General features: G+C 40.8%; 1 protein-coding gene across 1 annotated transcript in view; it reads left to right on the forward strand.

Moving 5' to 3' along the window:
* Nucleotides 1-6,781: 6,781 nt before the first annotated feature.
* Nucleotides 6,782-26,632, forward strand: part of LOC310937036 (semaphorin-4B-like) — a gene marked incomplete at its 5' end in the record, with an annotated part of 31,841 nt that continues 11,990 nt past the window's right edge. Inside the window, 6 exons of the mRNA XM_083901227.1 lie at nt 6,782-6,902; nt 22,743-22,903; nt 23,560-23,622; nt 24,171-24,269; nt 25,764-25,875; nt 26,231-26,347. Of these exons, the coding sequence (XP_083757353.1) occupies nt 6,782-6,902; nt 22,743-22,903; nt 23,560-23,622; nt 24,171-24,269; nt 25,764-25,875; nt 26,231-26,347 (673 nt within the window). The remainder of the gene's footprint in view (nt 6,903-22,742; nt 22,904-23,559; nt 23,623-24,170; nt 24,270-25,763; nt 25,876-26,230; nt 26,348-26,632) is intronic.

The following is a 26,632-nucleotide window of genomic DNA, read 5'->3' on the forward strand; positions in this document are numbered from 1 at the left end:
ATACCAGAGGAGAATGTATAATATTCAGCCATCAATACTTCAATAATTAATAGACACAGGAACCACATGTATGCTCAATGCAGTAGTACAAGGAAAAGCAACAGTCATTTAAGATATTTTGAATATGGCAGTTTTATTTGCAGTAAACCACACAGGCAGTTTGAAAATCTGCCTTTTATGCCTTATCCATCTTCAGTTATTTTAATGCTTTGGAAATTAAAGTGATCAACTCATTTACTTCATATATTTTTGGCTAATGATATTTGATTATATGAGGATTTTAGATAAACACATTTGTGTTGAGGATAAAGAGAGGATACATGACATCGGTGCATCAGTTCTCTTCTTGTGGTGGAAGTTTTTCTTCAGGCATCAGCGTCCAAACTCGCAACTGTGCATAGGTCAATGTTGTAGACCTAAATGTTTGAGCAAGCATAAATGTTTTATTTATCTGTTTTTAAGTTGAAATCTTTATGTTTATGTGTACATGGAGGCTTCAATTTCGGAGCCAAGAGAAAATCTTACTACCTGACGATGTAGCAATGATCAGCAGCTTTTGCCCAGCTTTGATGGTCGACTAGTCCCTTTATTATCTTCACAATGTTTACATTTAATTAGAAATGAGTATTTCATCCCTCCTCTGAAACTTACAGGAGACATGGTTTTGTTTTTCTAGGACCTTGTTATGTAATGACAACCCATTCAAATCTACATGAAGTTTTCTGTTGAGAGGATATCCTGGAGATTTTGTCACTGATAAATGTGAATTTCCCATTAACTCCTTTCACTTTTCCTGTGAAAACAATTAGACGTTTAAGGACCTCAACATATGCTCTTAGAGGTTTCTTTGCCTGTTTTTAAAATTCCACAATCGTATGAACTTGTTGTTCAGTGCCAGGGCTTTAAAGAAAATTATACTAATATAATGACCTAGGTTAATCACAGACCATGTACTTCTCATGTACATTATGTATGAGGAAAGGTGAGGATAGAGGAGCTCCCTGTAGTTTTCAGTCGGTGACATCATGACCCTTCGTTTTTTATCACTGAGCTCTCTCATTCAGACATGCTGATTCATGCACTGAGTCACTGTGATGATACATTTACTATAAGCTCTGCCAGCTTAGGAAACAATTGCTACTGCCTCGGCTATTGGGGGGGTTTATTCGGGTTATTTTTAACCCAGTTGTGATTTATTTAGGAGATAGCTGCGTCTGTGCTGAGAACTGTTACATCTCAACTGAAACCTTAAAGATAAAAATTATTTCACACCAGATGCCAATGTTTTGTTTACAAACCTTACTGCTTTGTTGTATTGTTTTAGTTATTTATGAGATGGATTTAATTGACATCAAGATCAGTCATGTGCCAAATAAAACTTTTGCTGCATTGGGCCAAAGTATTTATGGTATAACATGGTTTTCCTATGTGTCCTGTTTCACTGCATCCTTTAAAGTGACATTTGCACATGTGTATGGCTGACTCTAGGATGTGCTGATTAGCTTAGCACTGGTGCTAAAAACGGTGTAGGAACTGGTTTAGAGACATAGAAAACTGCAAGAAATCTGCTTTTAGCTTTTTGAAAGACAACATTTTGAACTCTGGATATTAACAAAGTGCAAAGCGCACAAATAAAACTGATGCGTTTCATGCTAGCATAGAGGTTTGAGATAGCCACGTCACTCAAATGTCTGCCTGTCAGCAAAATGTAGCACGGTTCCAACAAGTTAACAGAGCTCTCAATTCTCACGCATTCAGTGTGAGATATAAGTTCACACTTTGCTGTGATGTAAAGGTCAACAGGAAACTGATTTAATACACACTAGCACCGCCTATGGCGGTGGAGTCAGACATACTCCAACAATGTAAACGTTCACTTTGTGTAAACTTTCAGTTTACATTGTCTTGCCATTAGAAGTCACTAGTTGTTACACACTGGGCCTTTAATGATATTTTAATTACGTTTTTGATGGAAGATAAAGGAATCACTGTCGTGTAATGTTCAACTTTGTTTTTGTCTGAGGGTGTAAGAACTCCCCCTGTTTTACAGCAATCCTGCAGCTAAGCGGAGTGTGAGTTATATTGACGGACACAGCAAGGAGTCTTTGCCCTGTCAGTTGCCTACTGAGATCTTTTCTGCCCAACACAATGGTCCCAGATATCATCCAGAACAGTCTTTTAGACCAAATGTTCCATGTTGTTGTTTTTTTTGATGGTTATGTGAAAAAAACCAACTTAATTATAAAAAATATAACTGTTCTCTTACCCCGTGAAAATGATTATAAGTGGTTGTGTCTTTTGTTCCTTGTGTTACAGGGAGCAGGAATGTCACCCTCAAAATCAGGCCACAACTGAGAGACATTTTCATATGTATTTGCAGCTGTGTTTTAAATGCAAATGTTTTTAATTTATTATAAATTAAAATAGGTAAATTAAAGTGGCTGAACAAGCCTTAAAACTTTGTATTAAGGCTTGTTTTCTGCAATAGTTGCGCTCTTACGTTGTATTTACGTAGTTACGCAGTCGGAAAATGCATTACGCAGTCGGAGAAGTATACTGTGGCCTTTAGTGTCTTGCTCTGAGTCAAGAGTCACTTTTCAGTGACTAATTACTGAGAAGCTGCATGATCGTCGAGCACAAAGCACAGTCGTTTATACAAACCTTGCCGAGTGGTTACCATTGTTACTGCTCCTTGTCCACTGAACTCACCATGACCTGGCAGAGTGCATCGTCCAATCTATCCGTTGCCACTATTTTCTCCTCTTAACAGATGCAGGTAGTAATGAGGCACTTAGGGTGGGTGGTTGGCAGCTTTGAAAGGTTAATGAATCTGTATCACAAAGCAATATGGCACCAGACCCTCTCCTATACGAGCAGATGGGATGTGCAGTGGGTCGTCTGTAGCAGCGGAGTAGAGCTCTAATCCCATAAATTGTGTAACTGTTGTTTCTAATAAGCTCACTTTCTACGGTTGAGCACTTGCTGTCAAATATGATCTCGTATTTATTAAACATTTAGTGCTTTTTCTTTCAGATCCACGCTTAACTGTTCTTCAGAGCGGATTAAGACACAACATGATTCATTTGACTAAAATGCATGTCCTGATGACATGGTTGTCAAGCCAAAGACATGAAAAAGTAAATAGGACAAGTGAAGTGTTGCTTACATTAGTTTTCCCACTGGCCTTGCTAAGTGTGGACTGATCTGCCTTTGGGCTGTGAAGCACCCGTCTTGTCAACTTTAGGTGCTGGACTTGGTTATATGAAGATTGTATGCATCACATCCATGAGTCATTCTGATCTTTGCATTCCTCAAATACCTCAGGTTTCCCACTTTTCTCCAGGGGCCAGGGGTTTATATTGACATTACTTGTTTATTTCTGAACACACCTTCAAATTCCTGGCAACTGAGTCTTCAGGTAGCTGCAAAGCAGACTTGCATGCAACTACAGAAATGAGGATTTTGTAAAGTTTGTTAGGACTCCATTTGGAGTCATTGGGGAAAAATATTGATAGGTATGATCTTGTTGAATGTAGTTGATTTGGCAAATCACTTCTGTTGAATGTGGCCATTTGTTTATAGCATGTTTTTCAGAAAAAAAGGTCAAGTATTTTGTGTGACCTACCTTTACACTTGAACAAGAGCATGACCCTGGTTAGGGCTCTTCAAACTGGACTGCAACCATGACATGACATGCTTGAGCATTACATACACGTGTTGTTTCATTCACTCATTGACAGCTTGATAATACACTAGATCAACTGTCAGTCACAGCATTCCAATCCAAATGCTGATGATCACAGTATTTGACAGGTGTGAAAACGATAAAGCTGGTGATGCCCTGAGACTTTGCATCCACAGTCAACCGGAGTTCACATGTGGATGCTGAAAGTATGACCCTAAGTTATGTTCCTTGCACTGAAAGGTCATTGCCAGGGTGTTGAGATGTTTGTTCATTCATTGTCTACCACTTTATCATCCACATGACACCCAGCTGACACAGGGCATGTTCCCACTGACTGGAAAAGTTTGTTTTGTTATGATACGGTCCATATTCGTTTGTTTCCATTAGGAATAGTAGTAATAGTATTCTCACCTTTTGGAGTTCCGAGAGAAAACCCATGCACACACGTGGAGAACATGAAACCTCCATGCAAGAAGGCCCTTGTTTGTACCAGGTCATGAACTTGGCTCTTATTGCTGTAAGGCAACAGTGCAAACCACTATTTTGCCACGTGGCCCGTGTTTAGATCTGACTTCATGCATTCTTATCCTACAGAATTAGCCTGAAAGAATTTGTCATTCCTTAGAAAGAGAAACCCCTCCCTCAAGACGCGCATCTGTTTTCATTAATGGTTTAAAGGCCTCTGGAGTTACATAAGTATATTCTCCAAGCTGCCATGCTTGTTGTTGCACTCCTCAGTAGACCTGAATGTGATCAGCAGAGGAGGAGGAGGTGGAAGGTTATACAGGAACATGGCACTGTTTCTTTTTTTTTTGTTTGTTTTTTTTGTTTTTGTTTTATTTATTTTTTTGTTCTGTCCTGTCCTTTTTGTTTCATCTGCATTGTTTACGTGCTATTAATTTTGTCATTAGTCATTAGTCTTTTTTGTCAGGGATTACTTTTTCTCATCTTCTGTAAAAAACAAGGAAACTCAACTGTCGACTGTTAATTTCTCTGTTTTGTCACTGGTTTCCTAATAAATATATTTGAAACAAGAAGCGTGGCCTGTCAGCCTGCTTTCTATCAGCCGGCAAGTCAACAGCTCATTCAGTCAACAACCTGACTGTTATCCAGCATTCTAGTTAGTGATGGGCTTGCGGTTTGTTTATCTTATCCTGCATATTGTTACAGATCATCCACGTTGACCAGAAGTTGTTTAAGTGGTCCTCCACAGCAGTGCAGCGTCACACCAGACGAGAAAGGGGCCACTTGCTGACCCCTGCCTGTCTCGGGCTGCTGTTTGATTTATTATCTACCGTAAATATTTGAAAGAGATCTTGTGGGAGTTGTTGCAGTGATGCAAGCTCTCAACCGGAGACGCCATGTGCTCGCCAGTGTTTACTTTTATAAACGTCACGATGTATGTGGGAGCTTGTGGGAGACGTCCAGCGTTGTCGGCCAAATAAGGAGTGGTGAGCGCTAAACTCAGGGGTCCGTGTTTTTCTTGGGATACTGTTGATTACTTGTTTCACACACATATGAATGTAGATGTTTCAGGGAGAGGTGGCTTCGTCAGAAAACGGCAGACTCGTAATTAATGGACTTGTTACTTTGCTCAATACCACTGTTTCTCCAATACTGTATACAGAAATCACAGCCATGACGATCTACCAATAGTCAAATTACACTCATCTGTTTTGGTTTTTGCAAAAAAAAAAAATCCACATGGTTCACATGATCACTAAATTCTTCACCCACATTCATAGATCTGGTGCTTCATGAACCATTTACAGGATATTTTACAAAGTTTTTTTTGGTATTGTATTGTTGCTTACTGAGATTTTTACCAGTATCATATCACAATTGCCGTATTCCTTATTGTCTCACATTTTACCACTGCCACTATTCCCTCAGGTATTGGTGGTGAGAAAAACAATTATGAACAAAGACTCGTCAATTCGCCGTAATAATCTCCACTGTCCGAACTAGCTTAATTTTTTTTGTTGCGTTTAGTTTGCTGCCGTCTGTGGCTTAAATCTTCCTTATTGCAGGTTTAAGTGAAGTAAGGTTTCCATTAAGCTGCACAGCTTGTGTCCTTTATTTTGCTTGGCAAAAAAAGAAAGAAGAAACAGATGGGAAGTGTTTTCCAAGAAAGCCGACCCCCCGATCAAATTAAAAATCAACTCGGCACAAGCACATGCAGTACATATACATAACAGTGCACCTTATTGGCACACTCGCACCAAGCCGTTAAACGTCAGAGTCAAGTTCATTGCACCTCTTTTGAAACAAATCACAGAATCACTGTTCTCTCATTTAAGTCAAACTTCAATATCATCATCTCCACTATAAATGTAGGGATTGCTTTGCGATGCTTTATTGCAGAGAAACTTAGTTGGTAGCAAATCAGGCTTTCACTTCAATTACAAAACCCTTCAAGCCGCCATGTGACGTGTGTGTTTTTGTTCGCTAGTAGTTGGTCTGTGTTTTTTTTCTGACAGTGTGATGATGGTTAACGCATAAAGAACAAAACAGTTGTTTTTGTCATCCAGGCTCAAGCTGAAGCCACCAGCGCGCTGCAGTCAGATATTAAAGTCTCAGGACTGAGATATGACATCAACCAAAGATGATTACTCTCGTATTCTTAATGCAGAGCGACTTCTATGATGAACCCCAGTCGCACGAATTAGCTCCTCTGCTTTCGCAGACGTTATTGCATTAGATTTTGGATATCAATAATAGAATTTCATCTTGGGTTTTTAAACATATTTTTGGAATCAAACATAAATAATTCTCTCTTCTCTCTGCAGCTCCAACGTCGGAAACTAAATGGCCCCTGGTAGGAGTTCAGCGCAGATCCATAGAAGAACACCACAAGTGGTTGAAAACGAGCAGCCTTTAATCCAGGAAGGATTTCTCTTCTCTGTGATAAGAGTCTACTAACCGTGTGTAAGGACCACTGGGAGTACAAGAAACAAGCCAAGGACTCGTTCACTCCTCCCCCTACAGCCTTCAGGAAGATGAGAATGAAAAACTAAATCTCTGAATGCATACCAGGGAATCTTAAAAACAGACGGTGTGTATTTGTGTGTGACTGTGTGAGAGGATCCAGCAACCATGTGGACATTAGCCGTGACTGCCCAGTGCCTTGTGGCCACTGCACTTCTGTTGGCTTGCTACTTCCCGTCGGCAACGACCACCGAGGATGACGTCACACCGCGCATCACTTTCTCATACAGTAAGTCTAAACGATTACACCAAACACCCTTTGTTATAACTGAGAGCATTGCCAGAAACATTGACTGACTTACAGTGCTTTTTATTTTTCCCTCATGTCTTTAGATGTTATTCTTTAACATAAATCATATTAATTTATAACCAATAAGGTAACACTTTAGATTAGGGAACACATATTCACCAACTAAGTGCTTAATAACATATATAAGTAGCATACTAGCCCTTTATTAGTAATCATTTAGCATGTATTAACACCATATTCCACCTCTATTACGACATGAATTAAGATTTTTCCTACATAAGTTGTTAATATGTGCTTAATATTTACTAATAAAGGGCTAGTATGCTACTTAGTAAGCACCTAGTTAAAAGTGAATGTGTTGCCACAAATAATAATAATTAGAATTGTGGTTATTATGGGGCAAGGTATGTTGATCACAGTTTTTATACTTTCTGTTCATTATTGTGTGGATTGCAAAGCAGGAGGAGAAATGTTGGGGGAGTTATTGAGGAGTTTTATGGCCTTTGGAAAGACACCGTTCATGGAGCAATCAACGGCATAATTATGATGTTTTTCACAGGTGGTGATTTAGATGAGACGGCGTTACCTTAATGAGACAACATAAAGTGCACCGTCTATAGTTGAGTTTATATTTTTTAAAAGCGAACGCCAGCTACAGTGTAATTTACAGAGTAGACTAAACCAGCTGTCGCTTTTGTCTCTTTCTATCTGGAATCAAGTATGTGTTGTTTTTTTGCTAGAAATGTGAAGAGGTAGATCTGCTGTGATGTTACTTCATAGAAAACTTTAAGACACGTGTACAATTGGGGGTGAAATTCCACACTAAAAGCATATCAGTAGTAAAGAGACACAACAGATAAAGCTGTGTGTAGTGTGGTGAGTGGGCCAAAAAGGAAAATAGCTGGTGTTTTGTGGGCCACACAGAATATTTGTCCAAAAAAGTGTTGAGGGTTAATTTGTCACTTAGAAATCGGACACCCCTTAAATGCAGATACGTCTTCAGACTGTGGGGGACAGAATAACGCGAAAGCTGCGTCCAAAAAAGAAGAACACATTTACGTCATGATTATTTATTATGATAGAATAGAATAGAATAGAATAGAATGCCTTTATTGTCATTATACAAGTTGTACAACGAGATTTACTTGACTTCACCTTGAAAGTGCATACAGCTAACAACGAAGAACAATAACAACAACAAAAACAACAACCAGAGTATGGGTCAAGGACATTAAAAAGAAAAAGTGACCCTAGTTAACGTGAGGTGGGTTTTCAGTTGCATGATCAAGTTATTAGGTTGTCAGTTAGTTATAAGATGATACTCACACAAATACCACAACACGGACATATTCAGCTGACAGTTACCACACACCACGGCTTATTGAAAAGTAAACGATAGCAAACAATCACGTGTGCGCGCCGGCTATTGACAAATGATCGTAAAATAAAAATAAACGCAACAATGACGTCAGTAATTCATAATATGGGCCTAAACTAAGATAATACAATGGTTTTAATAATTTTTATATCTCTATTAACAAAGAACATACTTAATTTGTAGCGTACTCTTTACGCTGCTTTCGACGCCATCTTTGTTTTGTCAAAACACGCATTGCATTCTGGGTAGCCCTTGCTCCCAAGGGTGGTCTCGGAAAATCTCAATATTGAGGGCGATACAGCCCTTAAACTTGCCCCTCAACTTAATTTTTCTGAGAATCGGGACAGCACTTGCACTAGTGGGAGCGCGCATTTTTGAGATTGAGGGTTAAGCAAGGAATTGGAATTCACCCTAATAATAATTTGGCTAAAATATACGGTATATAGCAATTATAGCAAATATATTCCTACAGGGAATAAAAACAGCCAAATATAGACCACATTTTCTGCTTTAATTTGGCATTATGATCAAATCCAGATACCCAAATCAGACAAGAGTCCCTGAGACGCCGTTGCGTTTCTTAAAATAGCTCAATAGATGAGTTTTATCATAAAGTCGGCTTCTTTTAAGAGAGTTGAGAACTGTAGGAAAATAAAAAAGGGGCCGTATCTTGTAGTATAGCAGCCATCGCAGCAGAGTGGCACAAGTGCCTGCAGGCCCCAGACACACACACACACACACACACACCCACCCACATGCCAATTAAAAGCCTCTTGCACTACAAACACCACTTGTCTTAAATACATGCAATTATTTTAAGATTAGATGTCACTTTGCAATAACACGCCATTCCTCAGGCTGATGGAAATGTGCAACAGTTTTGGGGTCAATACTATAGTCTGACATTATTCTTTCAATACCAGTCAACTTTTGTGATGGTCAGCTGAGCGAAACAAGTGGTCTCACAACTTTGAACTTTATCATTTCCCCAGGTACATTTACAGACTGGATAGAAAACCTCCTTCCACCTGACTTAACCACAGCATGTAATTATTCTCCCACACATTGTAGCTCTCCTCTCATCATAATGGCTGTGGATTAAGCCTTGATTATTTAAAGCCTAGTGCCGTTTCTCTGTTTGTTTAGCTGACAGCTTTCTGGTAATTGATTGATGCATTATGGGAGCCTTTGACAAATGGAGGAGTGGGGGGAAAAACAGTTTTCTGCTTGGCTGTGGAAACTGGAAATTGCCTGCTTTTCAGGGAAGTGTCACTTCACACTTATGTTTTTGTAGCATCCTGTGTTGTAGCTGTTTTTGAAAAACACCGTTTATGATGGTGATTATTTAAATTGGCTGTCCAGTCCCCCCCCTCCTCCCCACCTCTTACATCTGTTTTTCAGAACTGGCTATGCAGCCAAATATGCTGATCCAACAGCAACCAAAGTAAAGGCTTATATGGCTGTAAACACTACCTGTCTGTGTTTGAAGTTCCTCCCTTTTGAAAAAACACAGCAATTTGATGTTTTTCACACTCCTCAGCCCAACGGAGTGAGGCATCGCGCTGTAAATTCACATGCACCAGCTCGAAATTGGCATCAACAACACACCGTTCACAAACTTCAGCCATGTGACATGTTTCTCAAAGAACTGAATTGGAGTGTTGAGCAAATCTTCTCTCTTTCACTTTGCTTTTGCTCTGTTATTGAGATCATATCAGCTTTTCAGTTGGTAACAAGGTGAAGAAAACACTGATGGTAACTCGGGGTGAGTAGATGAGACGTGGACGATTCTGAATCGATTCACAAATTCGGATTATTTTAACGTAAAATAGACGGTACAAAAAGGCACCCCAACACTTTATGGGGAACACAGAGGTACAGTAGCGATCGCAACACTCGACAACGAAACAAAAACAGTAGTCACGGCCTTGGACGTCTGTTGCCACCAAATCGTACGTCACTGTAACTGCACACTTTATCACCGATGACTGGAGCCTCATGTCACATGTTCCAAATAAGAGCTGTGAATGAGAGCCACACGGTTTCTGATGTTGCTGAGCTGTTAAACATATTGCACATAAAAGCACGACTCATTTTACGTTTTTGTCTGAAATATGTGAATTGTGATTCAAGATGTTACTTCCTTACGATGCAGTTGAAACTTTCCAGTCTACACATTTCATTTAGTTTAATAAATGATAATGGAAAATAGTTAAACTCCTGTTTCTCATTACAAATGCACTGTAGTTAAACATAGCGGCGGGTAATAACACAGCATCAAGATGCATCAATTGTTTTATGATCGAATCGTGACGCACCTAAAGATTCCCACCCCTAGTAGCATGTAGCACTTTCTTAACTTGGTGTGCAGCATTGCTCATATGCTTTTTACATAAAGTAACTACAATTCAACCCCAACTAATGACACTTAACATTTCATCCACTCTTGTTTCTTCAGTCTGGAAGAAAATGTGGAGAACCTGATCAGTTCTTTTGAGACTGGACCTTGTCTTTAACACAGCCATTTTTTCTGGAATAGTGTCCCCTTTCATTTTGTCCTTTGTCTTCCCTCTATCCTCTCGCTCCTTCCTCCTCTCCTAATGAGCAGGCTAATCTCTTGTGCGCAGTGAGTGGAGGTTTTTGTGGTCGTTGTAGTGGGAGAGCTGGTCTGTTTCTCATTATGGCTGTTGTGCAGAGAGGGCAGCACAAAGGATCATGGGATTTGAAGCAGCGAGTGTTGCTAAGGCATGCATCTGAAAGAAAGACACCCAAACTCCAGCATGTGCAGTTTCTGATGACTAACAGCGCTACACGCTGGAGGCTGGTGTCTTTCTTTCAGATGTTCTGAGCAGATGAGTATTAGAGAGTTTCTCTGTCGGAACCCAAGAGAATATTGACCATACCCACCAGGCGACTTGTATTTTTATTATTTTGGTCCAAGCCCCAACTCAACCAGACATGCGTTCTGTACTTTTTTTGTTTTTTTTTGTTCTGAATCGTACTCTAACTGTCAAGCAGGTGCTCGTAGCCTTTATGTATGCTGACGGCAAGAGAGGAAGACGGTAAAAGTGCGGTGTGACTTGTGTGCGCTGCCCCAGTCAGTGATGAGTCCCTGCATCACAAAGGCAAACATTATCGTTACATCGAGGAGGAAGCAACTACTAACCCCACGACGAACACACTCGGGAACACACAGATTTACACAGGTCCACAAACTTTTGAGTTATCAAATCACCAGCACTTATGAGTGTCATAAAATGTCAGACTTGCTGTTAACGACCATCAATTCTTCCTAATTAACCCTTGTTGAGCTCTAACCTCTGATAACTATTTACATAATCCATGCGTCAGAAATGGCAGCTAATGGCAACGAGTCAAAAGTTAAAGACAAAATATAAAAACAACAAAAACCTCTTGTTAGTCTTGATCGTTTTTAGACGTTTTTATGTAGAAACTAAAGTTTTTCTTAGGAGCAAAACTCAAACTTTAATTATCTCCCAATTATCGAGATATGTTTCTGTCTTGACTCATTTGAATAAACAGTTATAATAACAGTCTATATTCTCCTGCCCTTATCTCTGTCCTCATTTGACCTCCTTTAGAAAGTCTCCCGTATCTTTTCAATTAAAAGAATAAAACAGTCCTTTTAATCTGAGCCATCAGGCGTGCTGTGTATGCTCAGAGTACAGTGCCCTTTCCTGCTTACGTTTGGTTTATGTTAAGCGAATATTGTGCGCTGTCTGTCATGCATGCTAATCCAGTGACCTTGGCAGTGTGAGGAGGGGAGGCGTCGGGCCAAATACTGAGGTTTTAGCCATGCTCCAGTGCCCACCTAAAACCTGACAAGGACACACCCACTCATCCTGAAAGAAAAACTGTCCGCGCGGCTTCCAGCAGAGGTGGCCCTCACGACTGCCTGCGTATAAAAGCCAGAGCAGCTGCAACAATGGAGTATAATGACCGCACATCAACTCCCGTCTGTCTCAGACGTTTTAATGGGTTCATCGCCTGCACGCTCCGGGGGAACGCACGGAAAAGTTTGCTCTCGATCTCGATCAGGAACATTTGATTTGAAGTACATGGCAAGCAGCGAGGAATAATAATGCAGCTGATAAGTAATTGAGATGGACAAAGATGAATGTGAGGTTAAAGGGTCCTTTTAGATTCTATAGATTGGTCCAAAGCAAAAACAATATTCACCAGATCACTATTAATTTGTGATTTTAGTAGTTTTTGAGTTTGAAGCATAGCAAAGGCTCTGCTATTGATGTGGTCTCTGTGGTGATGACTGTAAATCACTGTGGACAGCTCTTCAATAGAAGTCACAGAACAAAATAGTTTACTTTTGAAACAAAAAATAAAACAGTTTTTTAAGGCTTTTTCCCCTCATTGCATTCAGGACCAAAATGTGTTGAATAAATGCATTGCTTTTATCGCAGTGCTCTCTTCCTCTCAGAGCAGAATCAATATCTGACTTTGTTGATATTCTGTGCACACTTTATTTAAACCTTACCAATTTTTTTGCTGGCTTTACTTAAATTACGCAGCTTATTTTGGATTTGAAGCTGCTTATAGGACTTTGACTAGTCACAACACAATGATTTTATCTGGAAGTGTAGTAGTACACTCTTAGAAATAAAAGTGCTCAGTAGAACCACAGCTTGTCCTCATAGGAGAACCCTTTTTGGCTCCAGGTAGAACCTTTTTATAATTTCTTTGGGAAAGGGTTTTTCCGAAACAAATGGTTCCATGTAGAACCTCAGCCCTTGTAGAAGGACCCTTTTGGAACCCTTATTTCTAAGAGTGTACTGTATCTTCTTATCATGCACTAAAAACCATGCAGCTACTTGCAGTTATTTTCTCCTATAAAGCTGCAAAATGTTGGATAATTTCATATTAGGATTCAGAGATTTTCCTGTTCCTATTCTAATGAGTGACTGCAGTCATTTGTTGACTCTCATTTAATTTAATCGCACATTTTCATATAAGTAAAACATGCGCCACCGTCACACATCGTGACACGCCAAACCAAAATAATAATGCGCTTGTGTATTTTTCAGTCCAGGTTTAACATTTGAGTGGAGAAAGAAGTGAAACGGTTAAAAAAGCAGCCATCTCATGTATCTTTCATTAAAAGTCAGAACTTTCCTGATTCAGTTCCAGTATGTTAATACACTCCACATGCCGTCTATTCTGACTTGTGGATGCGTGTGAAAAGAAAGTGAAGTGTGTGAGGCCTGGGGTTGGTTGCCTTCACTGTATAGTGAGTGGAAGGATTCAGTTTTCTGATTTCTGGAGCTATTTTTCACGACTTGATCAGTAACACAAGTCGACAGTTTGCTGTGCCTGCAGCTGTGGTGAGAGAGAGAGAGAGAGAGAGTTTTATCCTTTTTTGTGCGAGGTTAATCTTGTCGTGGCAGAGTCCCACTCTATATCTAATATGGAAGCTTTTGCAGCTGGTGTGGAGATCTTGGACTCACCTGCTTACTGATATGACTGTGACGTGATGGGTCATCACGGTCTTGGTTATTATTGGTATATAAACTGTGTAGAAGTAGGTGTCTTTTAATTGTAAAACCCGGTTTTAATCCTCAGAGATCAGCCCCTATCTGTGGGATCCTCCTTAATCTCTGTCCCTATTGTAACACCAATAAGTTCACATGGTTTGGGCTTCATCTATACTACTAGATAAACGAGGATCTGTGTCCAAATGATTTTAATACATAGTCCATGACCACATATGCGCACCTGACAGCCTCTCGCTATGAAAAGGAAGCTGATTCAGATCAGATCCTTAGTTTCAGATATGGTGCTTTTCCATTATACAATTCTAGCACAACTCGGCTCAATCCTACTCGTTTTTTTGAGTAGCAGACGATACTAAAATATGATGTCGAGCGACTGCCGGCCACTGATTGGCAGGGGGTGTTGTCACTGGAAGAGTCATAGGTGCAACTAATGAGGACCAAGACTAACATATCTTGTAATTTTTGTACATTTGTATTTTTGACTCATTGCTGTTTACTGCACATTTCTGTCGCAAAAGCCCTCCCCAACAATTCCCATGCTGGCCCAACTGTAGATCGGTTAAAAATACATTTAGCAAGGACATTTTTACAATCTCAAGGAGTCTGGTGTATTTAGCAACAGTACTGGTGATCATGAGCCCAATCACAACCCGTTCAGTTGTATTTTAGTTCAGCGACTGTGTCAGGCGGAGTCTATGCTCCGGTCATGCAGGATGTACTGAACTAATCTTTTTAATTACTGGTTCTAATGATTCAGTTATACCGACAACTGCTTTGCTCATCACTAGTTTGTGTGTGTGTGTCGTGTATAAAAACTACGTCACAGCAGCTTTGTGCAGCCACACAGTGATGAACCCGCCCAGGTTGAGGAGGTACTATAGTAATGGAAAACAATGTGACTGATACCAAAGCGAGTAGTGCTAGAACTGTATAATGGAAAAGCACCAATAGAGTAAGTAATGAGAAACAGCTATGGCAAAACGTAAGATGAAGGATTTCTGTTTTGGGACAGATGATGTGAAACACGAACTCCAAAGTAAGGGTTCAAGAGGTTTTTGTTCACAGCTTTTCAAATTGTGAGAAGGGCCAACGAGGAAGCAACTGTTTCATAGTTTTCAAACGTTGTTTTCAAGGCACAAAAATGTCAGAATGGTGTGGATGCCAGAGCTGAGAAGAAAATAAAAGCCTAGAGTGGAAGAAGTCTTGGCGTGTAAAGAGTTGCCAGTTGAGAGCGAGGGAGAATGCACCGTATCCTACAAATCAACAAGTGTGCAGACTGACAACTGGCTGCAGAGAGATGTATCAACATGTGCTTTGATGGGATTTCTAGCTGACACAGAAACCATCTGCAACTATGTGTGTGCCAGCTGGATTTGGATATATGCGGCGCAGACACAAAATGACTTATTTCGTTCAGCTGAGCCGTAGATACAGTGTTAGTTATCAGGCCAGTTCCCCTGGGTTTGCATGTGAGACGGAGCTACGACAGTAAAGAAAACCTTTTGAATCAGTGGAAACTGATTAAAAATCTGCCCAGTATCACGTCAAGCAACCCTTAACCTGCATGTCCCTTCCCAGAAATGCTTGATATGAAGGTTATTGGTTTTAAGCCCTGGAAAGAAGGTAATAATGAGATTGAGTCAGGGATATGTGCTTCTGCATTGCTACCTTTTGCGTATTTGTTGTGTTGTTGCAAATCTGGTGAAACTTGAGATAACTAAAACTATGTTGTTCACTCCTGGTTTCAGTTATAGGCATCAAATTAGCTTCAGCATTGAAAATAAAAAATCTGTGCATCAGATGCCAGTACCACATGTACTGTCTCTCATGCCTCGAGAGAGTTGGGAGCATGATGGTGAGAGACATGAAGAGCCGTCGCACACATGACAGGCACAGACACGTCTGTTTTAAATCCCGAGTGAAGAAAATATACCAACTATCTGTCTCTCCAAGTCTGTTTGAATAACCTTGTCTTATACCACGCTGTCCCCCTGTCTCTTTTAGTTGGTATCCAGGATTTGTCAGCTTTCAGCAGTGATGGGCCAGCGCGCCCCCTCACTCTGCTCTCTCTGAGTGTTGTGTAGGTGTGTGTGCCAATCTAGGATGCATCAGGATGACACCTAAGAGCCAATAATTACAGAGCAAGAGCAGCCTGCCTGTGTCAGCCCCCTTGTTATGTGCTTTTAGAGATGTGTTGTGTTTCATGCAGTGACCTCATCCTTGGTGTGAGTCTGTGTGTTTGTACGAGAGAGATTATGTTGGTTTTTTTTCCATCAGAAGGCGAAGAATGCTCGTGCAACTCAACACATCTATTCTACTTTTTTTTTTTCATGCACTTCTGTCGCCGCCATGGTGCGTTTCTGCGCATGTAATCGTGTTGCACATTAACATCTTTTTTTGCTGCAAAATCCTCACATGTGGTGAAACCCCTGTCAGGCTCTGGTTATTATCAGCAAGGTGCAGCTGTCGCTCAGTATGATGTGAACATAATATACCCAGCATACGCAGAAGATTACAGAAAAGCCGCACCATGATACGCACATGTGAGCCTGGTTTCTCTCGCTTATTGTAGATGGACTACGTTCAGGAAGTGATTCACAGCTGCAGCGTGGAAAAATTCAGCAAAAAGGAAAATATGTAAAAGCAGTTTTGACATTTGCCCCGTGGCCTCTAACGTCTCTGCTGTCTCCTCAGAGTTCTGTCCTCTCGCTGAGCTGACCGTGTTCCACTGCTGGGTGTTGCTGGCTCATTTTAGGTCACATCGTCGCTGACAATAAAAATGACTATTTGCCCAAATATCAGCAGGAGCAGTGCTGCAGTGACCTTGATGTGACCTCTGTCAGGGGCTCCAGCGTCGGCCATCAAGCTCACTGTCATAACGTGTCAGTCGGAGCCTCCGAGCTTTGCACGGTTGTGTAGCTTGTGTTGACGAGCTGGATGGATGGAAGATGGATAGTGGTTTTGTTTTGTTTTTTATTATGTTTGTCCTGTATATACAATAAGAAGAGTTTGGAGTGTGATTAGTATCTGCTCTGGAACTCACTCTCCTTTGGATTTTTCCCCTCCCGGCTACAAGTGAACTCCTTTGTCCCCGTTGTCCCCCCGTTAGTAAATCGGTGCATGTTTACAGTGAGGTCTTTCAGGAGCGTCTTAGGAGGCTCATACCAACAACTGCAATGCAGAATCACTTTACCCTGCTGCTTCTTTTTTTCCTGAAGGAAAGGTTTTTTATAATAAAAAAAATAATTAGCTTTCCAGTGCCTTTAGAATCACCCTTTTACATGTACTTGAAGGCCTTTGCTTAACAGAGGCCACCATCTTGTGCATCCACGTCTCTACAGCAACATAAGCTTTGAAGCGGAAGCCGAGTATGTTCCATCCACTTAAATTTGATATTTAAATCAACAAAGAAGGAGAAAATGGCAGAGAGAGTTGTGAAAAACGGGTATGCAAAAGGCCAATGTCCCTGATATAGTTCTCGTTGGGGAAAGTGGTGATCAAAGGAGTCCTCTCTTTGTCGCAAAAAAACTGCAGTCTCACCAGATGTCAATAATTCTTGCACGCCGGACCTTTTAATTGATGTCACTGTGCAAATTTAGTGGTCTGATAATTAAGGTCGACACAGATGTGTGTGTGTGTGTGTGTGTGAGATACTTTACAGCCATTCCCGTGTTTATCTCATGGTTTTTGCGTCTGTAAAGAGTCAAGAAACAGTTCAACTATTTAGGAACGGAAGGCTGTGGTGCCTGAGGTTGTTTCACAGCATTTGCAAATGTAGCATTTGCAACATTAGCAAGGCTGTTTGTGTTGAACCTGGTATATGCAGAAAAATTGTGTGCATATGGAAGATGGTACCAACAATAATTTAAAGTGGACATATGATGCAAAATCAACTTTTTAATCATTTTAATACTTATATTTGCGACTCTGGAGGCCCTATGAGTAGGCAAAGGGTGAAAAAAGATGACTCGCTCATGTTTTTGTGGTCCGCCTCAGTCTAAGTACAGGAGATAAAACACACAATGTTGACTTCCGCACTAATTGCCAAGTCACAATGAGACATTCCTTGAATTTTTATCTCGCGGAGCTCTGCTTTGACCCTAAAAAACACGAAAATGCCGAAGAGGGCAATAGTATCCAGAAGAACGGAAGTCCGCAGATTCTTCTATTCTTGGCTGCACAGTGCAGCACAGAGTTCTACTCTAGCTTCCAGCCTCAGAGGATTTGCGTGTCCAGTGGATACATGTTGACAGCAATGTGCCAGCTAGAGTTGGCAAATGATCGCTTTTGCAAATGCTAACTGCTGTAAGCTGTCGGAGTGATGCTGACGTAGTTTCCTGTGTCTCATTTCCATTTCATTTTCATTTAAAGAGACAGGCACTCAAAACTGAGCGTTCTGAACAGGGCTGTTTTGGCAGGGTGATTGAACTGCTGTGGTGCTTCATCCTTAAGGTATTTTGACCAAAGCATGTCACAGACATGTTCATTAGAACACCAGGGAACTAGGTTAACGTGCATAAATAATAATATATTATGTCCTTTAAAACATGCAGATGTGGGGATTTTTGTTATTTTTGGGCTCAGATTAAAGACCTTGTGCATATTATCTTTTTATTTTAGTATCTAATAATTAGTAGCTATTCATTGTGTATGCGTACAAGTAGTTTCTCTTTATGATCCCCATCTCCCATGATAGAGACACAGAGCAGCTGTTATGTCAAATCCTCTGATCCCATTATTTTCTGCCGTCATTACCTTTTTACTGATGAATCACATTGAATGAATATAATCTAATGACTTGCCAAGAGGTTTTTATCTGCCGTGAGAAGAGACGACTGTTGCATCATGCTGCACCATGATGCATCCTTTCAGCTATGCCAGTTTTGGTCCAATTTCTTGAGCATAGTTTGCAAACTTTGATAAGCATGGAGAAATGAGGCAGTTACTGAGTTTGACTTGAAATTCAAAGAACCTGTGGTACAAACTAATTTGGCGTGTTAGCACTGACAATAACGCAGCCATGCTGATGGTAGTTGGTGATCACCATTAGCAGAGGCTGAGGTTTGGTGACAGTTGGCTTATTAAACGGCGGGGTGATGAATGGACATGGAGCCTGGCTGTGAAGGCACTGTTCTCTGTGGATTCCCAGCATTTTGGTGCAAGTGTGTCAAAATATGTGAGTGAAGGACACAGAGAGGGGAAAACATGGAGTGTATGTTTGAAATCAGTAGAAGTTTGACACAGCACTGACATTTGTTACTCATCATTTCAATCCACAACTCCTCAGTACTTGACCTAAAGCACCCGACTACCCTCCACCCCCAAGTAAGCTCTCGAAGCACCCACTGTTAAAGATGGTATAAAAATCTGTCCTCAGTGGTCCAATCATGTACAGATCACTTTAGTAGGACTGTTCAAACGTTCAATAACGTCTCCTGTGACTACATATGATTGGATCTGGCAACCCCCACTTATTTAAATACACACGACTGTTTTTAATGTGTCTGAGATATGAGATGAGAGGAATCCAAGCTCTCATTTCCCTGAAAGAAATCATATGGCGGTCAGAGTTAATAATGTGGCTTTAAATGCATCAACACATGACTGTGAAACTGCCGCTGGTCGAATGACATCAGCTGTAGAGGACGTTCTCTAATCCATCCAGATTGCGATCATGTCATCCTTCCTCAAACCACCTCAAAATGTGTTTTTTTGTTGTGATCTGATCTGAGCATGCATTCGAGACAGTTTAGACCTGTACAGTCTGGATTTGATTGTACTGATGATGATTGATGCTAATACAAGGTTTAATTGTGGTCTAGAAGTCTCTCACACTAAAATTAGTGGGTATGATTTTGGCAAATTTGGCCTGCCCTGTAGTGTAGTGTTTTTTTTTTGTTTTTTTTTTACTCTTCACCCATGTGTAATATGTGACGTCATGTCATACACACGCCAAAGACAACACAAGCCAGAGGAGGGAAAGACAATAAAATCATAATGGAGCTCACGGACAATGTCACAGTCACACTTACTGTTCAACTCAGATTTTTAGTTGGTAATAAAATAAAGATTACATAAAAAAAATCTCGAGTTCTGTCCCAAGTTGTAAAAAGTGAGAACATTCATGGCTAATTGCTGGAAGATAAATGATGTTTCTGACAAAAATGATGCAGACAAAGAAGAAATTGGTGCAATCACCCGCTTCCATGCACTTCCACTAATGCCAGTCGGAGCCAAAGCTGGTTAAAACCCTGTGGACTGCAGAGTCGTTCTGTGCGGGCAGTGAATTTAGATTTTTAAAAACTAAATTAAACCTGTGTTTTGCCTGTTTTTTTGACCAGTGAGAAAATGGGCATGTAAAAGTCTCACGACTTTGCTCTCCTCTGCTCGTTATTTTGTTGTCTCTCTAACAGGATGTCCCTGTGATTTATGTCCGGAGTTTTAATATGCTGAGGGAAGGCTGTTTTTGGTTCCAGTGAATAGCCAAATCCCAGGGGAGCTGTGACAGTCGAGCTATGATATGTTCCCCTGTCGAGCAGTGAGATGCACGTCTTTGTCTGCTAACAGCGGGGGCCGCTGGGACAAAGTATCCCTCTCTTTATGGGCATTTAGGACATTTTCAACACATTTAATTTACCTTGCAATAAAACCAACTTTTTTTTTCCACTTTGGAAAACTTGGTATTGGTCTCTGCCCAAAATGACCCAAGGATGACAATAGGAAGTCTTTCTCTATTTCTTCTCCCCCCTGATTTTAATGACAGGCCTCTCTCTTCATTCAATCCAGATGTCATGATGTTTTCAACTGAATAAGAGCTGTTGATCTGAAGAGAGCCTCATATTTGATTTTGGACAAGATGTGACTTGTGCAGCTGGAGTTCACTCCCTTAAGGAGGAGACGATCGTCTGCCAAAAGTGCCTTTAGTGTTAGATGAGCCATTGTTTGTTTGCAAGCGTATTAGTAAGTTTACGCTGCTAAAATTAATTGCTGCTCCATTTCTTTTGCTCAACAGTGACTTATTTCAAAAATTGAGAAAAGGCTGTACATAGTTTAACTGCAACAGATCTTATTAATTATACTACTAGATACAAGCCACTTATTTGGAGAATCAAATGGTCTCCATGACCCCCAGTATTTTGGCATGAGCTGCACATTTGAGTGTGTTTAATATGTTTGGAATGGAATGCAATGGATAAACATTTACAAAGATGGTCAAAAACAGCAGAGTTTGATGCACATAAGGAACGGGTTCACAGATACACAACTGTAAACCTTGACATATCAAGTCTTAACATCCTGGCCAGAAACGGCACTCTATACAGACGATTTCATGAACATTGAGATTTGCTGTTTCTAAGCAGTTTTTATGCATTAGAAGTCAAACTCAAAAAGGGACTTCATTCTTCTCATAGTAACTGCCTCCAAAGATTCAAAATGTCCCTTTCACTTTGGAAAATGGCGAAAAGTGGCCGCTGATCTATGACACTGTAGAGTTGTTTACAATGCTCAGGGACATGCTATAAAAAGAGCAATGTATCTGGATCTGTGCTCTATCAGAAGGACTCCCTGAGGCTGCAGGGAAGGGACTGATGTGGGGGGAAAAAACTAAGTCATTGGACTTATGGCCCACTGCTGAAAAGATTCATGTGAAGAGGACAGGCGGGCAACAGAGTAAAGGAGATTTAGATTGGTTTTTGGTTTTGTAGAGGAGGTTTTTACACTGCTGTCAGTGCTGAGCACAGCGACAAAGGAGCTGGCCTGTATGTGAAAATGTGCACATAACGCAATGGTGTGGATCAGTGGCGGTTGCTGGTCTTTTGAGCTCATTTTTAGGCCCGGTTATTTAAAAAATCAATCCCTCAGCCCAGCGTCCATGCCACTGCTCCATTGACTCCCAGAGATGCTGGACTTCCCTGGAAGTGGCAATTTTCACATTTATCCATCATTCTGTGCTGTCTCATAGCGATCAAGTGAAGCTGAGCTGCGACTCCAAAGACGAGAAAGAAAATCACGTTTGTAATAACCGGAACAAACTTGTCATTATAGTTGCTAGAGTTTTAGAGCACTTTTAGTCATGAAATGTAAATACAGTGCACATTTGACCATTTATGCCATTACACATTAGAGGAGCAGAGCTTAGAGAGACATAAATACAGTATACATGACATTCTAATGGAGTTACTGTAGCTGTTAACAGAGATGACAGTCACCTCCAGGAGAGAGGGAGATACCGAAATGACAACATACATTTCCCAATATTTATATCATAAATTGGTTTGACTGAAACTCAGCTGTTTGTTATGATGTTTAGAAGTTGGTTGTACGTCAGGTTGTGTCCCGCTCGATCTGTGAGTCATTTTCGAGTCAAGACTTTCCCAGATTTCCTTGGAAAACTGAAAACAGGGATTCCAGTGGTCATTGGATGCTGATGCTTGTTGATGTTGGTAATAAGTGGTTTTTTGGGTAAACACAAAACAGGCGTGTGTCATAATTGTGCACAGATTGTCGTGACCATGGATCCTCTCCCTGATGTGCACAGATAGTCCACACGTCCTGTGATTGCCCCTAAATGACGACCTACAAGCACATATGTTGAATTGGAATCATATTCCTGGCCCCTTGAGGCCTTAATTTTATGCCATGCACAGCCATGTCGTCTGTTTTTAAGTTTATAAATGAGTGTCAGATGGAGTAATGATTTCATCCTCCTGCAGATGCTCTGAACAAAAAGTCTACTGATCGATGAACCACCAGCAATCTTGAAAACAAGGATATGATCTTTTATTGTCTAGTGCAAGCAAGACCTTTTGAAGGATAATCATTTTGTTTTAGCATCAGGAAATGTTCTTCCTGTTCTGTCCTGTCACACCGTGATAATCACCTTGACGTTTTCATTTTCCTGCTGTTTTGCAGATGCAAAGGAGAGGTCAGCCAAGAGATTCTCTGTGGACGGGGTCTTCAATTACACTTCCCTGCTGCTCAGCCAAGAGGACGACATGCTGTACATCGGAGCCAGGGAGGCGCTGTTTGCCCTCAGCCTCTCGGACATCAGCAAGACCAAGCTGCAGAAGAACGTGAGCACATCGGGGGGAAAAAAATCAAGATAGCAATTAGCTGTTGCTCAGAAATGTGCAGCTGTGCACATATATGGATGGATAACTTAACTCTCACTACAATTATGATTGGAACTGATTGAGAGTTCATTTTGTGGCATGTGAATGTAAATATTCATAGTTCAGGATTAGTGCTGGGCACGCTAACCGAAAAGACGCGCGTGACGTGTTTGACATTTTTACGTGCCACGGCACCAGAGTCCAAGGACCATTTACAAGTTAACTCAGTTAGCTGCGTTAGCTCCTTTAACGCCGATTAGCGCGCCTACAGTAGAACTGGAATGGTCTGTTTATTAAACTCAAAGAGCAGGGCTACAAATGCGTATGTGTGCCTCTGTTTCTAAAGTTTAGCGTTACTTTAGAGACTCATTTTAACAATCGGGAGTCACGTAAACATGACGCCACCTGCGTCTTTTTCCGGTCAAATCGGGCCATACGTTGATGCCATTAACGTGCCCAGCACAATTCAGAATGCTTGTTTTGGTTTTCTTTGTGCATCAGGGTAAGATATTTGATCCTCACACACACAAAAGTGTGTTTTTTCCTCGGTCCTATTGAGATGCAGTAGCATTCACAGTTTTCACATTATTTATTCAGGCCTTCTTTTTCGTCCTTAGCTGACATGGGGCACTCCTGCTGGAAAGAGGGAGGAATGCAGCTTCAAAGGGAAGAACCTGGAGGTGTATCAGCATACAACAAAAAAAGAATGATCTGACAATATGAAAAGCATGGATTTCCTAGACGGTGTGTTCATGTCTTAAACTGACCGTGAGGGTAAAATGGGCACGGAGTCTAATGTTGACAAACCTTTACATCAATTGCAAATAGATTTGTCAAGTGAGCAGCAGCCTCGCCAGGGAATTGCTCTTTTTTCTTTTGCTGTGTCTTCCTCTCTGCATGTCTGTTACCTTGTTGTCATGCCAGCTGTTGTATCCCTGGGCGACAAGCCTCAGTAATCCGTGCATGTTCTGCAGCGTACAGGCTCTGCTCTGTGTTTTACAGAAAGCTCCACCAGGCAACTGCTGTGTGATGCTGTGAGCTTTACTCAGCAGTGTCTCAGAAAAGAGAATATTTTTTCTACCCAGCAGTTTTCTGAACTGTTTGCGTTACTTTGTGTTTTTCAAGAGCAATCGTCAAGGAGTTCTACAGAAAAACAGATTCTGCTGTAAGATTCTTTTTTTGTGTGTGCGGATCTCATTCTCTGTCTCCATTTGTTCCCCCCATCCAGACCGACTGCTTCAATTACATCAAAATTCTCCTACGCCTGAATAGCACCCATCTCTACATATGTGGCACCTTTGCTTTCAGTCCTATCTGCGCCTACATAGTAAGTAATAACCTCTCTATTCTTGCACTTCGTTTCCCTCCACTTCCTTGTGGAATTTAGATTTATCTCTTTGATATTTAGACTTTCTTCATAAATCAAGCCCTTTTATCCACCGTGTCAGCATTGGATCCATCGTTATCCAAGCGTAACCAAACCCTGCTGAGGCACTTGAGCCAGACGAGTCAACAGGGGGTACATGAGATGTGTGGTTTCCAGCATGAGGGGAAGGAGTAGATCTGTTTATCTAGCAGAGAAACACATTTGGCAACCAGCAGCAGGATGACACTAATTTCAGTGACGGGGGAGAATGCAGTCAAGACATCTTAGTTCTTTAAGTGGGGCAGTAAACTGTCCTCTTTGACGTCAGAGGGTAAGAGAACACGGGACGTCTCAGACTGAGATTGACTTGGCAGAACTTTAGGTCCTGAACTGGGATTCCAGGAGAGTCTGAGACCAGTCGGTCTGGACAAACACTTCACATCATGTTGACAGAATCCAGGACTGTGTGCACAACAATTATAACATAAATAAATGTTTTATTTTCCTAGCTCCTGTTAAAAGGAGCGAAAAAGAGTAACCAGACACTAAATACTCAAACTGACAGAGATGAGTTAAAACAAGCACAGAGTAAACAACTTCTTATGACGATGACTCATGAGAAGATTTCTCAGGCTTGTATGATTTGGTAGTTATGAAATGAAAACAGGAAACTGTTTTTACTGTGGTTTATCAAAATACATTCTTTTTAACATAGTTTTTAGTCATTTAGTATTTTGTGTCAAGTTCTCAAAGAACGGGAACTAAATCATCTTTTAATTTAAATCCATTATTAAACAACATTGCTTGACATTTGCGGAACCAGACTCACAAATGTGCAGAAACTGCCTCGACCGGTTGTGGTGAAAGGAAAAATGTGGGACAGAAAGGGAAAGAGGGAGACGAGGTGGGACACAGAAGAAAGGGACCAAGAGCAGATATAGAACAGTTGTATGAAGTTATAGGTTAAGACAGGACAGTTCTGAATCGGTTATGACATGTCTATGGTACTACAATGTCATTTATACAGGCAGTAGCATAGACATAGCATATAGCATAAACTAATATCAAGTTTAATCATAGCATTAAAATGATTGCAAATCTACTACTGCTAATGATCAGAAGCACTTCTGTTTTGAGCAAATTAATAATGTCCATTAGGAAACATGTATGACTCGCAATAAACATAACTGTCCAAGCTTTTGTAGAAAACATTGTTGGTTATTGTTTTCTGACTATATACATAACAAAGTTGCCTTCATACAGTGCATTGGTATATGTATTTTTACTCTGTATATGTGAAAAGAGCAGACTGTGAAATCATCAGTCCTGTCTGTGCATTGTAATGGAGAGAATGAGCTCAAAGTCCCTGAGCGCACATTAGCGCAGTCTTCACTATTAGTAGAATTTCATTGCACTGAGCCTGAGGGACATTTGCCATTATGTGTTTGTCTCCAGAACACGTCAACATTCACACTGGAGAGAGATGAAGTGGGCGAGGTTGTGATGGAAGACGGGCGCAGTCGATGCCCCTTTAATCCGGAGTACAAATCCACTGCCATCATCGTTGGTATGTAGTCATATAAGTTGTGCTCCTCCTTTTTATGTAACTTAAAAACAACATTGTACTGGTTTTCTATCACTGGCTTCTTTCTGGGAAGCGACTGTGTGAAAACAGGCTCAGCTGTTGGCGCAGATACTTTAACACTTCCTACTTCAACAATGACTCATGATCTGTCTTTCAACGTTTCTTTTCAACTTCTTAAACAAGCAATTACAAAGTAAGTTGGATATGAGCAGAGGAAGTTACTTGCATAACCCTGGTTGCCTCGTTAACACATCGTTTGTTTTATAATTTATCATGATTAATTGATGCAGAATCATGTTCTTAGTTTGAGTTTTGCACTTGTGTGTTTTTTTTCCAGATGGTGAATTGTACACTGGCACCGTCAGCAACTTCCAAGGGAATGAGCCTGTCATTTACAAGAGTTTGGGTCAGGGAACTGCACTGAAGACTGAAAACTCTTTAAAATGGCTGCAAGGTAAATCCCATTTATCCCACTGTATAGCTGACAATTTGTTTTTTTTCCCCATGTACACATCGTACTTTATGAACTCAACCGAGCAGATAAGCGACAAAACTGCAGCGATCATTAAGCGAGGCTCGGCCGCTAATGTATGCAGAACAAGAGCAAAGACAAGCTCTCTTAGATTGTGTGAGCTCGGTCCTATCACTCAGCGCACATGCACATCAAAACAGCCTCAGCCGGCTGCCACCGGTTCTGCCAGAGTAAGATGCACTTTTGTGCACAATTAAGGCCTCTCTT

The sequence above is a fragment of the Microchirus variegatus genome (assembly GCF_963457635.1).
Source record: "Microchirus variegatus genome assembly, chromosome: 14".
Classification (NCBI taxonomy): domain Eukaryota; kingdom Metazoa; phylum Chordata; class Actinopteri; order Pleuronectiformes; family Soleidae; genus Microchirus; species Microchirus variegatus.